At 40.1% G+C, this 15,803-nt stretch overlaps 1 protein-coding gene across 1 annotated transcript in view; it reads left to right on the plus strand.

Moving 5' to 3' along the window:
* The window catches only part of LOC124595256 (disks large homolog 5), a 172,063-nt gene that overhangs the window by 66,832 nt on the left and 89,428 nt on the right, over nt 1-15,803 (plus strand). Inside the window, exons 10-15 of the mRNA XM_047133923.1 lie at nt 6,935-7,151; nt 8,601-8,736; nt 9,236-9,366; nt 12,638-12,788; nt 13,239-13,361; nt 14,304-15,584. Coding sequence (XP_046989879.1) covers nt 6,935-7,151; nt 8,601-8,736; nt 9,236-9,366; nt 12,638-12,788; nt 13,239-13,361; nt 14,304-15,584 — 2,039 coding nt within the window. The remainder of the gene's footprint in view (nt 1-6,934; nt 7,152-8,600; nt 8,737-9,235; nt 9,367-12,637; nt 12,789-13,238; nt 13,362-14,303; nt 15,585-15,803) is intronic.

The following is a 15,803-nucleotide window of genomic DNA, read 5'->3' on the forward strand; positions in this document are numbered from 1 at the left end:
ACTGGTATCAGTGATTATGATACAGTTGTGCCAACAGTGATTACCAAAGGCAAAGGGCAACTAAAAGAAGCAGAATGATTTATATGTTCAGGAAACTAGATGAAGAGGCAGTAATGTCATATCTGAGAGGAACTTCAGACATTTAGCACTGGGCAGGTGCATATAGGGAAACTTTGACTGAAGTTTAGAAGAATAGTTGACAAAGTGCTGGATAGATATGTATCCATCCTTCATGATGAGAAGGATCTTCCATGGTTTCCAGTCTTTGTAAAGAAACTTCTAAAGATACTGTGACTGCTGCACAGTAGGTGTAAAACAGAGCATAGTGTCAGAGATAAAGAAAGGGCAATGCATAAAGCTATTAATGACCACTGCAAAGCTCAAATCAATTTTGTTCAAATGTTAGGGCTGTTGGTTGCACAAACATTTGGTGTTCAGATAGTTGTGGAAGACACAGGAACCAAAACTGAAAGTAGCACAGCAAAAGCAGAAATGCTAAACTCAAATTTAACATGTCTTTTACGAAGTAAGTTCCATGAGTACAGTTAGAGTGTAATTCTCACACCACTGCAAAATGAGTGATATAGGCATATGTGTCATCTTCATTGTGGAACACATCACTAAAATTAAAAATGGCCCCAGGAACCAAAGATTTTGTATTCAGATTATGTAAAATATTTGCAATTGAGTTAGTCTCTCTCTTAATCATAATATGCTATAAATACCTGAATAAATAAATATATTGTGCCCAGTTGTTGGGAGAAATAGGTCACGCCCATCTGTAGCAGACGTCATCCACAAAACTGCTGCTAAGTATTATTAAGATCCATCTGTTTAGGATCATGAAATGGAAAAACCAGGATGCAATAATGACAGTATTATGAAAAGGACAGATTGCTACTCATCATAGAGGAGGTAATGAGTTGCGGACAGGCACAACAAAAAGACTGCTATACATTTGAGCTTTCGGCCAAAAGGCCTTCTTCTAAAGTAAAAGACATTCACACACATTCTTGCAAGTGTAGTTCAAACACACAACTACTGTCTCTGGCTACTTGGACCGGACTTGTAGCAACTGTGCCTGATGAGAGAAGGTTCACCTGACAGGAGAGGCAGTCTGTGGGTGGTGGGGGGTAAGGAGGTGCCTAGGATGTGGAGAGTTAAGGATAGTATGGTATGGGTGAGGGAGCGTGCATTGTTGCTTGTGGGAGCAAGCAGAGATGTGATGGGGACAGGGTAGGGCTGCTAGGTGCAGTCTGGAGGCTAGAGGGGGGGGGGGGGGGAGGAGCAGAAAAGGGGAGAAGTGGAGGAGAGGAAAAACTGGTGGGTGCACCAGTGGAATGGAAGGCTTTAAGTGCTAGAGTGGTAGCAGGGAAAGGGATAGGTGAGAGAAGGACAGGGACCAACAAAGGTAGTGGCCAGGGTGTTACAGGAATGGTGAATATATTGCAGTTCACATCTGTGCAGTTCAGAAAAGTTGGTGTTTGTAGGAAAGATCCAGACGGTGCAGGCTGTGAAGCAGGCATTGAAGTGAAGCATGTTGCATTGGGTAGCATTTTTAGCAACTAGATGGTCCAGCTGTCTCTTGGCCACAGTTTGTTGGTGGCCATTTATGTGAACAGGCAACTTGTTGGTTGTTGTGTGCATGTAAAAATCAGCACAGTGATTGCTGCTTAGTTTGTAGATTACATGACTGCTTTCATAGGCAGCCCTGCCTTTGATGGAATAGATGATGCCTGTTACTGGCATTGAGTAGGTGATGTTGGGAAGATTTATGAGACAGGTCTTGCATCTAGCTTTGTTGCAGGGATATGAACCATGAGGCAAGGGTTGAAAGCAGGAATGAAGTAGGGATGGTCAAGGACATTGCATGGGTTTTGGGGATGGTGGAATAGCACCAAGGATAGGGTGGGGAGGATAGTGGGTAGGAATACCCTCAAACAGAATGAGGTTCTGAACTTGAACATAGGTAACTCGAACAGAATGGCTTCTGCCCTGGCAACCATAATGAAAATATTGGTCATGTGAAATCTGATTCACGCTTTTCTCACATGCCATCTTGAATTCCATAGATCAAGGCAATCCTGTAGATACAGCAGTCTTCGACGTAGGAAAACCATTTGCCTCAGTAACACATTAACATGTCATTAATGAAAATACAATCATAATGGTTATCAAATGAAATTCATGACTGTATGGAGGATTTTGTGATAGGGAGTATGTTACACATTATCCTCGATGGAGAGTCATTGATGGATGTAGAAGTAATTTCAGTTATGCCCCAGAGAGGTATACTGGAAAACTTGCTGTTCATTGTGTATATTGTCTAATTGGTAGACAGTATTAATAGTACCTCATACTTTTTGCAGATGATGTAGTTGTCTGTAATGAAGTACAATCAGGAAAAATATACAACTATTCAGGCAGATCTTGATATTATTTCAGAGTGGGTAAAGATTGGCAACTTGCTGTAAATTTTCAGAAATGTAAAATTTTGCACATCACATAACGCTAAATCTTCTGTCGCATGATTGCAGTATCATTGAGAGTGAAGTTGTAGCATGGAGAACTTTTGAACTGATTATTAGAGGAAGGATTAGCTCTGCCAAAATACTCAACAACAGGCTGCTAAAGGATTCAGTCCTTGCTCTGCTTTTCTTCAATCTTTATATTTCTGACATGTGAACACAGAATCCAGAAGTTTGGTTACACCAATAACTGGGCTATAGCTGCACTACAGGAATTATTTGAGGCCACTGAAGATACCTTGAGCTCTGACTAAAGTTGCTAAGTGACTTCTTTCACAAATGGAACCCAACTACAGAACTATCGTGCTTCAATGTTTGTCGTGCGCTAAACAGCGATCAACGACCGGTGACTACACAGTGGTGTCATGTGCATAGTATCGCTCACTGGCCGGCGACACTACAGTGGTGTCGTGAGCATAGTATTGCGCAGTGGCTGGCGACAACACTTTAGTATCTTTTGCATTCTATTGGTGTTTTGTTGAGGTAACAATAAGTTACACACGTCAACAAGTTTTTTGTTTTTATACATACTTGTGCCCTTTCATCATGGCAAATAGAAGAGATGATTTGATTATTTATGATGATTGCAGGGAGCAAAACTTGGGCTTGGAGGTTGCCACTACATTGCATACGTCTCATCATGATTCGGTTGACAGACTTTCCGGTCACATAAAGCAACACCAATTAATAGGCCTACGTATTTCCAAAACCAATAAACAAAAATGAAGAAACTGCCATGTATGTTACAAAAACAGAAAAAAGAACAATAAACTTAATGTGCGAGTCTTGTGGAGTTGTGTTATATCTTTGAGACTGATTTGCTGCATATCATATGAAAGAGAAATATTAAGTACCAAAGACAATGTAAATAAACAAATATATGAAATAAACAAATTTTGTATTTATTTACATATGTATATCATCGAAATTTCATGAAAGTAGGGGAACAGGGTTGAGAACTAATGATGAGATTAGTAAAACGTAACAATTTATAATCTCCCGATAATGTCAAGAACGGCCAGCAACAAGCCAAGTATCTGAATTAGCGCTGCCAGAACCAAGCGAATAAATTTATATGTGACGTGCGGACGGCAAAGTGTTAATAGCTTGCAATGAGAAAGAGTGTTGTGAAACTATATGACACTATGCCTACGAACAATGGCACAATAAAATCCACCCCTACTGCATGGCTTCCATCCTCGAGCCATATACAAAAAATGGAGATACAGCATAAAAAATTGTCTCTATAGAGTGTACAGAATTAACAATGACCCTCAGCTAACTATATTTATATAATGATGTCACTGACCTTGTTCAGAGAAGGTTATATAGAGAAGACCAGCAATAACCACTGCTAAAGGACTGATAAACTAAAACTTTATCATTCACAATGCCTGGAAACAATATTAGCATGAGCCCTGTCTGTCACAATGTCAAAGTTTCATGACCACAGAGAAGCTTTCTGGTTTAAACCAATCCCGCAAAGTGTGGAGAACATTAAACCAAATACACACGTACTGTAACTGAAGTGCAAATGCTCACCATAAATGGGGAAGATACCATGTGACTGCTGAGATGAAAAGTAAACAACCCAGCAACTAATAGAAGAATGTGGATTAAGACTACAAGGGAACCTTCACTGATTTCCTTGCAGCATCAGATGAGGCAACTGAGTGTATATAATGCTTGTTCATTAATTTGTAACTGAGTCTGTGGTACATTAATTTGTACATATATTTGTGTGTGTGTGTGTGTGTGTGTGTGTGTGTGTGTGTGTGTGTAAAATCATGGTGTATTCCATTCAGTAAATAAATACATAAGAACAAATAAATATCAGTGAGCCACAATTGGAGTCAGTCAACTCATGCAAATACCTGGTTCTAACAATTTGTTGGGATATGAAATGTAATGATCACATACGCTGAACCATATGTATACTGCAGTTCATCTGTAGGATACTGGGAAAAGACAATGAGTCTAAAAAGGAAATTATTTACAAAACACTTGTGCAGTCCATCCTAGAGTATTGCTTAGGTCTGTGGGACCCTTAACTAACAGGCGATATTGAAAATATGCAAGGAAAGGCAGCGTGAATGGTTACAAGTTTGTTCGACTCACAGGAGAGAATCATATAACAAGGTAATGTCAAGCAGTTTGAGTACTTTAGAAGGGAAGTTTGCTACTGGTTTCTGTATGCGTGCTCAGGTAAGATATGTAATGTAATACTTTGAAACTAGTTTGACTGGTTACAGATAAACTGAGAAAAGGTGCCTGGGAGGAGGGGGAGAGAAGTGCTGTTAAATCTCATCATCTCACATTGTTAAGAAAAAGAGTAAGACACTCATCAGCTTTTATTCTACTTTTGAGTTTCATTGTACTTTACCAAGTGTAATTTTAATGTTTGATATACGCCCCTGCTGTGAACCAATTCCACCAATTCCCACCCAGACTGATCTGATGTGAAATCATACAGGTTAACGTTGGGTCTAAAACACTGCAATTTTGCATTTTTTTATACACCTAAAACATTGACACTATGCCTTGTTAAGTTCCAGTAACCATTGCAGTGGCTAAGTAATAATTTAGAAAAGAAAGAGAGAGAGGAGCTGCTGACAATTTTTGATGGACACAAGAAGAAAGTAGTAGGTTGTTAGATTCTGTACGATTCAGAGAACAATTAGTAGAGAACATATATTACCTGAGGATGATAACAGAATAAGGAAATTATACTGCCTCATTGACTACCCGTGCACCATAAGATAATTTATGGAACTATTGTGTTCTTGTTTCCTTTATTTTGAAAATAATTAAAATAACTACACTGTTGTCCACAATTAAAGCAACAAACTGCTATTTCTCCACCCTGTGTCTAATGTGTGATATAACCATACGAACAGTCAAGAGATGTTGTTAAGATCACGTTCTGCATGGAAGGTGGCAGTCTGATCGATGAACAACCACAACCATTACATCAGGGCACCTGTCAAGCGGGTAGTGTTTGCAGGATAGTCTCAAATCCACAATCGCTGTGTACACAGCCACAGACAGTGCAGTATGGCACAAAGAAGATGCCTACAAACACTCTGCTGTGGAGGGCCATAGGGAGAATGGAAGCAGGAGACTTTGCAGACTGATGTGGTTAGATGGCTTAATGGGAATTGTTCTTTTGTTTCTTGGATGAGGCAACAGTTGATAGAGGCAGAAACTGTATCCCGAAGCCCAGGGCAGGGCTGACTATATGTGGCATCAGAATGAGTGGGCCGTTATTTGGCTGCAAGGACACGACGGTACTGCCTTAGTCCTGCACTGCAACTGGCATCAGACCTCGCAGCATCTCCTGGACATGTTGTATCAAGGCAAATGTGTACAGAAGGCCTCAACAGAATGGCCTTTATTGTTGAAGACCTGCTGTCTGTTTGCATCTGGCATGTCTTCACAAAAGGAAACATCTATAGAGTGGAGCTGTCAACATGCCACCTGGATGGTTGAACAGCGGCCCATCTTTTCACATGAGTCCCAATTTGGCCTGGAGAGTGATCCTCAATTGGATTCGCATCTGGAGGGCATTTGGAACACGATTTCAGGATCTGAACATTGCTGAAAGAGACCAGTATCGAGAAAGGTCCCTAATGGTGTGAGCAGGTATTTTGTTGACCACTCGAACACCTCTTCATGAAATTGTATGGGTGAATCAACAAGATTTAACTGCTGTCAGGTACTGTGAGGAGATCTTAGGACCTCATGAGCAGTTGTTGTGAGGTGCTGTGGGCTCAGACTATGTATTTATGGACGATAATGCGTGACCTCATAGAGCATGAGTGGTTGAGGTTCTTTTGGAAACGGGAAGATATTGCACGCATGGCATGGCCTGCTCACTCTCCCGATTTGAATGCCATAGAGCATGTCTGGGATGCACTAGGGAGATGGGTTGCATCACGTCAGCATGCACCAATCGCTCTCAAAGACCTGTGAGCATCTCTGCAGGAAGGATGGGTGTTATTGCCACAACATGAGATTGATGACATCATTCACAACATGCCCCAACATTGTCAGGCGTCGCATTGGTGCCAGAGATGGTCACACCCCATACTGAGCACATTAAGTAGTTGTCAGAAACTGTGTGCAAATCCATTAAGTTGGAAAAAAGGAAGAACATTTTTGTCTACCGTTATGCATGTTGCATTTGATTATGCTTTGTATTCTTTACATTGTTTCTACTTTACTATCACCTGTTTATACTGTTTGTGGCAAAGTAAATGCAAACTTGCAAAATTTCCAGTTTTTGCTTTAATTTTGGACACCAGAATACATAATTTACAATGCTCCCCATTTTGGCATTAGTTGCGAGAAGCTGACTAGCAGTAAGCATTTTTGGTGAATATTGACATTTTATGTAATTTGTGCAGAGGCTACTCAAGAGGCTGAAGTGTCAAAACGGCGTCGGGACTGGGCCTTCAGTGAAAGGGATAAGATAGTATTGGAAAGAGAGAGCATAAGGACACTCTGTGACCGACTGAGAAAGGAGAGGGATAGAGCAGTCTCTGATCTGGCAGAGGCATTGAGGGACTCTGACGACATTAAAAAGCAGAGGAATGAGGCTTCCAAGGAGTTGAAAGACTTGAAGTAAGTGTTTTATGAAATATGTGCTATGTAGGAACTCTTGAATGCCCTCCATTTCTTCACACTGCCAGTAAGCAAACTTTGGAATTACAGTTTATGAAGAATAAATCCAGGCTACATGTTGTCTTCCTCTAACATTTAGATATTTAGCGATACATATTTTTATTTTACTATTACATAGTAAGTTTTACTCAATTTACATAGATTTGAATGTATGTTGTTATAGATCTTATTTGTATAGATTAATAAGTAATATTGTTATAATTTTTCCATGCAACAACAAACAAGAGACTGGAGAGGAACATCATGTCTTTGGTTTACAGGCAAAATAATGAGTTAGTATTAATGCACAGACATTTGAGCATGGACTGCATTATTCAATACAGCTGCTTGATGGGCACTTGTTTGACATATCAAGGAGATTTATTGCAGTTTTAAATACTTATCAGTGAATTATATGCTGTAAAGTTTAAATTAAACTGATGAAGATAAATGCTTAACATTTGATTTATCTTGGGTTGTCTCTGTTCAGCACGTGATAAATGCAGGCAGTCAGAACAGCTTTTACCATTAAGGATAAATAGCTTTGCATGTTATTCAGAATAATTAACCCCCTTTCTCCCTCTCCCCCTCCCCTCCCCCTCCCCTCCCCCTCCCCTCCCCTCCGCCTCCCCCTCCCCTCCCCCTCCCCACCCCCTCCCCCTCCCCACCCCCTCCCCCTCCCTCTCCCTCTCCCTCCCCCTCTCCCTCCCTCCTCTTTCTTTTTTTAAAAAAGAAAAGTAAGCCCATGCCTATGGAACCCTAAAATATACCAAAATATGCCAGTACATGTCATTTAACCTTATTGCTAACTTTTTATTTACAGTAAGCTCCAAGGAGCTTCTGAGAGTAGTAATCAGTCTATGTTTGAAACCTATCATAAGCTCTTTTTTACCATCATCTTTTATATAGTTTGTGTCAGGCTGTATACAAAATTACTACAAAGTGTACCAGAGACCTCTGACTTTAAGTCAGCATCACATTGCTGTTACATGAAGTAGTATACCTTCCCTCAAAAACTTTCTCCTTCTCCTCTGTCCTCTTTTCTTCTTAGCAATATTTTATAGCTATCATTATTCATTTATTGTCATGGTCCATTCCTCCCATTTATTGTTAAAAAAAATAAAAATAAAAAAAAATCTCCTGTGATATTCAGTGGCTGCCATGTCTTGTTGAGCTTTGTTTTGCACATAATTAAACTGTGCACCTGTTAGGCATTTGCTTGTACTGCTTCATAAAGATTGTTATGATTCTATTTTATACCTTTTGTCTTTCTTCACATTATGCATTTTTTATTTGAAGATGACATATTTTTTATTCTTTCCAATGCATGTCTGTCTTCATATTCTTCTTTTCTCAAAAAAAAAAAATTAATACGTCTACCCACTAAATAAAATGCTTTGAAATTTATAGAGAGAAAATGGAAGCAGAACAGGAGAAGGAAACAAGAATGCAACAGTTCCATGCAATGGGCCATAATCATAGTCATGATTCTGCAATTGATGCTGACATGCAAGAGTGGGAAACTGAGATATTGGACATTGATCTGGTAAGAAAATTTTCTTTTCTTCTGTGTGTTATGCATATTTGAAGAAAATGGTTCTTATTTTGGTTTTAAGATGAGCTTCTGTAGTTAGGTCAGAGAGGGTATAGCATATGCCATATTCCATGCTTCCTGATCATCAACATGGTGGACAGGTTGCTGTGCAAGATGCACTGTAAGACAGATTTAGATGTTAAAATGTCTTTGGCTTTAAATGTTTTAAGCTCATCTCAGACACTTTTGCACTTTTCAAAACTCACAAGTGACATTCTTTGGCAGATTTGGCTATGAAGCCCATCACTATTTCATGTGCAGCCAAGATCTTTTGCAAGATCAATGTCTTAAGAGACAGTAAATGATTAGCAGCAGTTTCTACCTAATTGTCCATTTAATTATAGTGTTAATAATATTTTTACATTTTGGCATAAGAATTCATTGTAGAGTCATTAAATAGTGTGGAAATTTTTCTTAGTTAATAAGTAACTACTGTTTTTGTTATATGCAGAGTGGTTTGGCCTCTGATGATGATCTTGGATTTGATCTCGTTGGTGGTAGAGATGATCCCCAGTACCCAAATGACAGTGGAATATATGTATCATCAATCACAAAAGGCTCAGTGGCAGATGGCAAGCTGAAGTAAGTGCAGCTACTACTTAATTCTTTTTAAATTGTTGTAGATTAAGAAGTGATGCACACAGATGGCAATTTTTTAAATATCTATGCAGTACAGGATTCCATGCAAATAAGTAATAACATATATTTTGTACATAATGACAGTATCATGAAAAGTTGCTACCGGCCACACAGCGGAGATGGTGAGTTGTAGCTAGGCACAACAAATAGGCTGTCAAACAAAGCTTTTGGCCAAACAAGCCTTCATCAGAACAGGCAACATATACACATACACTCACGCAAACACAACACATGCAAACATGGCCACCTTCTCTGGTTGCCAAGGCCAGACTGCCTTTTTTGGAAAGAGCAAGGATTCATGGCGGAGGATAAAAATGCATAAAAAAACTTAAATAATGTAGAAATATGTTCAAAAGATTCTCAAAAATACATCAGAACACTTCGGAAAATTCACAAAATGATGAAGTGGGTGAAGTATGGGGAAACAAGATGAAATCTGAGGGAGTAGGACAATAGTGAAAGGTGAAAACCAACTGAAATTGACGTGAAAACACTGAGAGATAAAACAAAAATAAATAAATAAAAAGATTTTAATGCGGGTTGCAGGTCTGCGGGTGAGTAAGAGTCAAGAAGAGGGACGGGAGATGTGACTAGATTAGGTGAAGTTAGTATGTGTGAGCTGGAATAGAGAGGAGAATGAGTGGGGAGGGTGAGATAAAAGTTAGTGTGGCATAGGAAGGTACAGAAAATTACATGCAAAAATACACAATAGTGACGCAGGAAGAGTGATCAATTTGAAGGTCTAGGATTAATGATATCGACAGGATTAATGTGGGACATGAGATGCTGCACGAACATTCAGTGTGGTCCTGTAGTTGTTTGTTGAGTGTGGCTGAGACAGTTGATACAGTGTGGCTCATAATTAGAGCATGAAATACGATTTGGAAGCTGACAAATGAAAGACAGGAGAGAAGACAAAGAAGGGCAGACACCAAGTATAGTAATGCATTAGGAAATAGTAACAAAGGAAAACAACACTGGGTTATGGGATGGAAGAAAACCATCAGGCAAAATCAAACAATGGAAAATCTGGGATGGAGTTGCTACTCACCAACAAAAAGACTGTCAAATAAAGCTTTTGGCAAAACAGGCCTTCATCACAACACACACACACACACACACACACACACACACACACACACACACCTGCATTCTCTGACTTCCAAGGCCAGACTGGCCTAAGAAGCCTTCATCGGAACACACACATTCATACAAATGCAGCTCACACACGTGACCACAGTCTTTGGCTGCCAAAGCCAGGCTGTGGTTGTGTGTTTAGGTGTGTGTTCTGATGGAGGCCTGTTTGGTCGAAAGCTTTCTTTGACAGTCTTTTTGTTGTCCCTATCTGCGACTCAACATCTCTACTATATGGTGAGTAGCAATTTTCCTTTTCATAATATTCTTATTATTCCATCCTGGATTTGCCAGTGTTTTATTTTATATGTAAATTATACTTATTCATCAAAGAACAAATAGTTTTCTTTACTGTAACTCACACTTAATATACAGTTCTGGATCTAAGTTTCTTTGGATACTTCTTTTCTTCAGTACCCATTTCCTTCTCTCTGATCCTTTCTTCTACTAATCATTCTTACTCAGTTGTTCTCCAACACACTTCCTCAATCCATCCCTGTACTACCTTCATCATGCTCCATTTCTACCCTATTATTCTTTGCAGTCAGGTCCATAGCTCCCTCTCTCATCCCATCTTACCTATAGCTAGAAGGAGAGCCTCAGGTAAAGGTTGGAAGATGTGATTAGGAGTTAGTGGCAAATCGAAGTTTTCCGAGTTCATCTGTGAAGTGTACTCAGAAGACTCAGTCAATAGGAGTACTATCCACACAATCATATGTGGAGGGGTAAGGAATCCAGTTGAGCACACATTTGTAACTTGAAACATATAATTGAGACCTTGCTTCAGAGCTAACTAGCAAGAAAATCCCTCATTGCCCCCCCCCTCCCCTGCTGCCCCCCCCCCCTACTCCCTCTGCTGCCCCTCCTGCCCCCCCCACACGCGCGCACACACACACACACACACACACACACACACACACACACACACACACACACGATCTCACCAAACCACATTGCTACAGCCAACTATGTTGTCTCATCACTGTAGCCCAACTGGTGGCAAGGGCTGTCTCTGGGAGATAAGATCAGAGAAGGAAGGAGGGAAGGGAAGAGTGGAGGGAAACAGGGGCTGATGGCTGGAAGGGAGAGGCAGCAACAGTACTGGATAGGATTGTGGGATTGGTGGTGGGCCTACACTCATGCAGGGTAATAAAGTTGCTGTAGTACTCAAAGTATGTGAGTATCCGTTTTTTTTTTTTTTGGTGTGGTGGTTACAGATTGCACAGATTGTGAAGCAGACATTGATATTAAATATTTTATGTCCAGCAGTATGTTAAGTCACTAGATGGTCAACTTTAGCAACTTCCAAGCTGTGTCCAAGAGCATATGCTTCAGGGAACAGTTGATTAGTAGTTTTTCACACATAAAAGGCTATGCAGAAGTTCAGGTGGAGTTGATACTTGACAGGTTAATTATCACACTTGTTCCTACTTATTATAGGATATAATATGCCGGTGGCAGGACTAATAAAGGTATGCAGGATGGCTGCATCGAGAAGCCTCATACTTGGGTTTTCCCATTATCATGTGGCAGACATTGGGAGTACCTACACTTCACTGTTACCACATGCAATTTCCTCTGTATATATCACAGTAGACTCACCAGGCTGCTTTCATATCCTGTTCCCTTCTGCCTCTCCCTTTCAGCTGTCAGCTCTCAGTCTCTCTTTCCAGCTGCCTCCCTCCCCCCTCCTTAATTCTTTATTCTTCACATACAATCTGTCTGACATAGCCACAACCTCAGTCGAGCTTCAGGGAAGAGAAAGTGTATTTAATGCCCGCCCCCCCCCCCCACACACACACAGAGAGAGAGAGAGAGAGAGAGAGAGAGAGAGAGAGAGAGAGAGAGAGCGCGCTCTGAATTTTGAATCTTTGCTTTGGAGTTTCAGTTTAATGATGGACATTGATAGTTTCAGGAAAGTTAATTGCTGTGTGTTTAATGAATTTGTTTCCAGTAGTACATGTTTGACTTATATTATTCTCATGAAAATTTTCCCAGTTTACACTGAGACTTTCTGGAGATTGATCTTTGCATATGGTATACAAGAGCTGCAAATCTCATATAAAGATTTTTTTCACAGAGTACATGACTGTATCAGTCGTGTTAATAACTTGGACTGCAGCAATGTAAGCAAGCGTATGGTGGTTGAGACAGTACGCTCAAGTGGTGGCATTGCCAGCATGGTGGTGCGGCGAAGACGAATTGGGGGCCGCTGTCTGTACACAACACAGGTGTGTCTTATTTACTGTTTTAATACTTTGTTTCTCTGTGTTCTCTGCTTCATTATTGATTGGTACGGTAGTAGCACAGTAAAGTTACACAAGTGAACAACACTGTTACACAAGTGAACAACGCTGGTATCACACTGTTGATATTATGTACCAATATAATGAAAAGGATAGTTGCGAGCTGCGAGAGAGTGTGGTGATGTGTGTGTGTGTGTGTGTCAGTTGCATTTGCATGAGTGTGTGCATGTGTGTATGTTGTCTATTTTTGACAAAGGCGTTGTTGGTGAAAAGCCAACTTTCCACCAGTCTTTCTGTTGTGCCTTTCTGTGACTCAGCATCTCTGCTGTATGGTGAGTAGCAGCTATCCTTTTCATTATATTGTTACATTCCATCCTGGATTTTCCACTGTTGATATTAAGCACTTGAAAGTAAAGCAAAAATTTTCTCTTGAAGTTGCAGTTGAATATGACAGACCATGGCCTCACGTTGGAAACTGGTATTTACATATGCAAAATTACACCCGGCTCTGTAGCAGCAAAAGAGGGAAACTTAGCTGTTGGAGACAGAGTGCTCAGTGTAAGTATATTAATGGCACAGTCATAGATTTATATCCTTCTAGTTTCTTGAGTGTACTGACTCTGGAGAAAAGTTCTATGTCCTTCAAAGTGAAGAAGAGCAGCAACTATAGATCAATATAACATTTGTGTCTCATCATTGTTGTTGGTACAGTCTGAAGTCTCTTACAATCACACACATTGACTTAGCAAGTAAAATGGTATCATCAGAGCAGAGAAGAAAGTCCACAAATATTTATAGTTCCTTCATTTGAGTTCAGAATAACTTCTTCGGGCCGTGAATTTCAGACGTCAGATGTTTTGCTGCCTTGTGTGTGCAACAGCCAAACTTACATCCTCTTTGCTGTCATGTGCTGATCTCTTGTGGAATGGTGGTGAAAATCATTAAGAGAATTCATGCTTGTGAATCACTGATGTGGTGTTTAGCTGATGTGGGTTGTGCACAGTAAATTTATTATGTTGCATTGTTTAGGCCTGTGTATATCTTTGAAGTGATGTGTATTCTAGTGATTACCAGCATGGAATAATGTGAATTAGTTGCAGGTCGTCCATTTTGTTCTTTTGATGCATTTTCTTTAAGCTTTATGTTTTGTTGTGTATAAATTCTGTGTGGAAAAGTTTCTGTAACTTGGATCTGATTGTTTAAAGTTTGTGGAGCAGAAGTAGCAAATGCATATAGTGTACAGATATCAAAGAGTGCTTTCAAGCAAACAAATGCCACTTAAAATTTAAAAAAAAGAAAAAAGCTTAAAACAGGCAGACATTAAAATCAGCATCTCTCCTGCCTACTGTTGTGACAAATAATGCTTTTAGTGTATCTTGTTTATTTTTGTGTGTTTTAATATTGTTTTGGAATTGTCTTTTTCGTGTGTGTGTTACTGCTTTGTACACTTTTCTATGTTTCACAATTTGGCATGTTGATGGAGGGTCAATTTTCTTTCAGATTAATAACAAGACAATGGATGGCTTTAAAAGTGCTCTTGAAGCGATGGCCATATTGGATGAACCTACAGATATCATCACCATAACAACATTGAAGGCCTTATCATCTGTGAATTGTTCTCACTCATGTGGTCACATGCTGAGTATTGAAGAAGAGAGAGGGTATTTTGGTTCATCTAATTCATCATCCAGAGCATTAAAGGAATCCCCCAGTAATGCACAGAAGATGGTAAATCGCTGTTGCCAGACTGAAGGAGAAAAACTTTATGTGACAAATCCATCTCAGGGCGAAGATTTTGTGTCAGACAGGAGGTATATAAATACTACTTTTGGGATAGGAGAGAAAGCTGTGTACAAGGTGACTCCTTCTCCTGTGGAGAAAGGAGGAAATTCTAGGGCTTGGGATATGGTACGAGAAACTATTGACATGGTCAGAGGCCGAAAACATGCCAAAGACAGGAATCACGACTTGCCTGATGAGAAAAAGCATCGCCAGAATCAGTCCCCCAATACTTTTGAGCGAGAGCAAGATGATGCACTGGCAGAACTGGATTCCGTCATTGAAAGTTACCACGGAAAGCCAGTGACATTAAAACGTAGCAGGCGACGTGCGGGTAAAGATGCTGAACGTAATGGAGGAACTTGGCCAAAAGCTCGAAATGGCCCCATTATTGAGCATACCACAGGCACTATTCTTCATCCTCGAAGACATAAAGAAAGGTTACCTCTCGCTGCACTGTTGAATGATCCACCAAAATACTGTTGTCCACCAGCAGACACCTCCCATGAAAGGACAGCCTCTTGCACTGCTGGTTCTTCCAATTACAAAGCAAATTCTCCTGACAATGCAAATATTCACTACAGTAAATCAAGTCAGCTGCTTTCAGGTCAGAAATCATTTACTCCTGCTCCATTTAAGGAGATACTCTGTGAAAAAAATGATAGGATTAGGGGACCATCAGATGCTAGCATTGATTTGTCTGTGAAATCTGGGAATGTGGGGAAAGAGGTGATGGAATATTATGTGAAGAAGAAAAAGTATCCACCAAGTGACAGTGAAGATTCCCACAGCCGTATACATTCCCAGTTGTATGGTGCTGTTAGGTCATATCCGTTTAACCCGTATCCAGTTGCACATCATCATCCACATCCCCATACAGAATCAACTGCCAACAGATACCCATCTCCAACATTGCTTCCTTCATCCCAGAGTGGTGAATCTATTGGAATGACAGATATGAGATCATATTGCTTTGAACCTTCATATGCTCCACCATCACAGGTAAGCACCTTTTGTTCATATGGTTGATGTTGCTCACAAGTTGATGTGTGTTGAATTTTATTCCTGAGTGTATTTTAATTTTAACCTCATATAATTTAGCTGAGAAAGAAACTGAGACGCTCTTTTCCTTATGCATAAGTTACTTGTAGCTGCATTTTACACGAACACTGTGTTCACTTTTAGAAAAAGGATCCTCATTGTTGCTGTTTTTATTGTTTG

This window comes from Schistocerca americana, chromosome 2, assembly GCF_021461395.2.
Source record: "Schistocerca americana isolate TAMUIC-IGC-003095 chromosome 2, iqSchAmer2.1, whole genome shotgun sequence".
Taxonomy (NCBI): domain Eukaryota; kingdom Metazoa; phylum Arthropoda; class Insecta; order Orthoptera; family Acrididae; genus Schistocerca; species Schistocerca americana.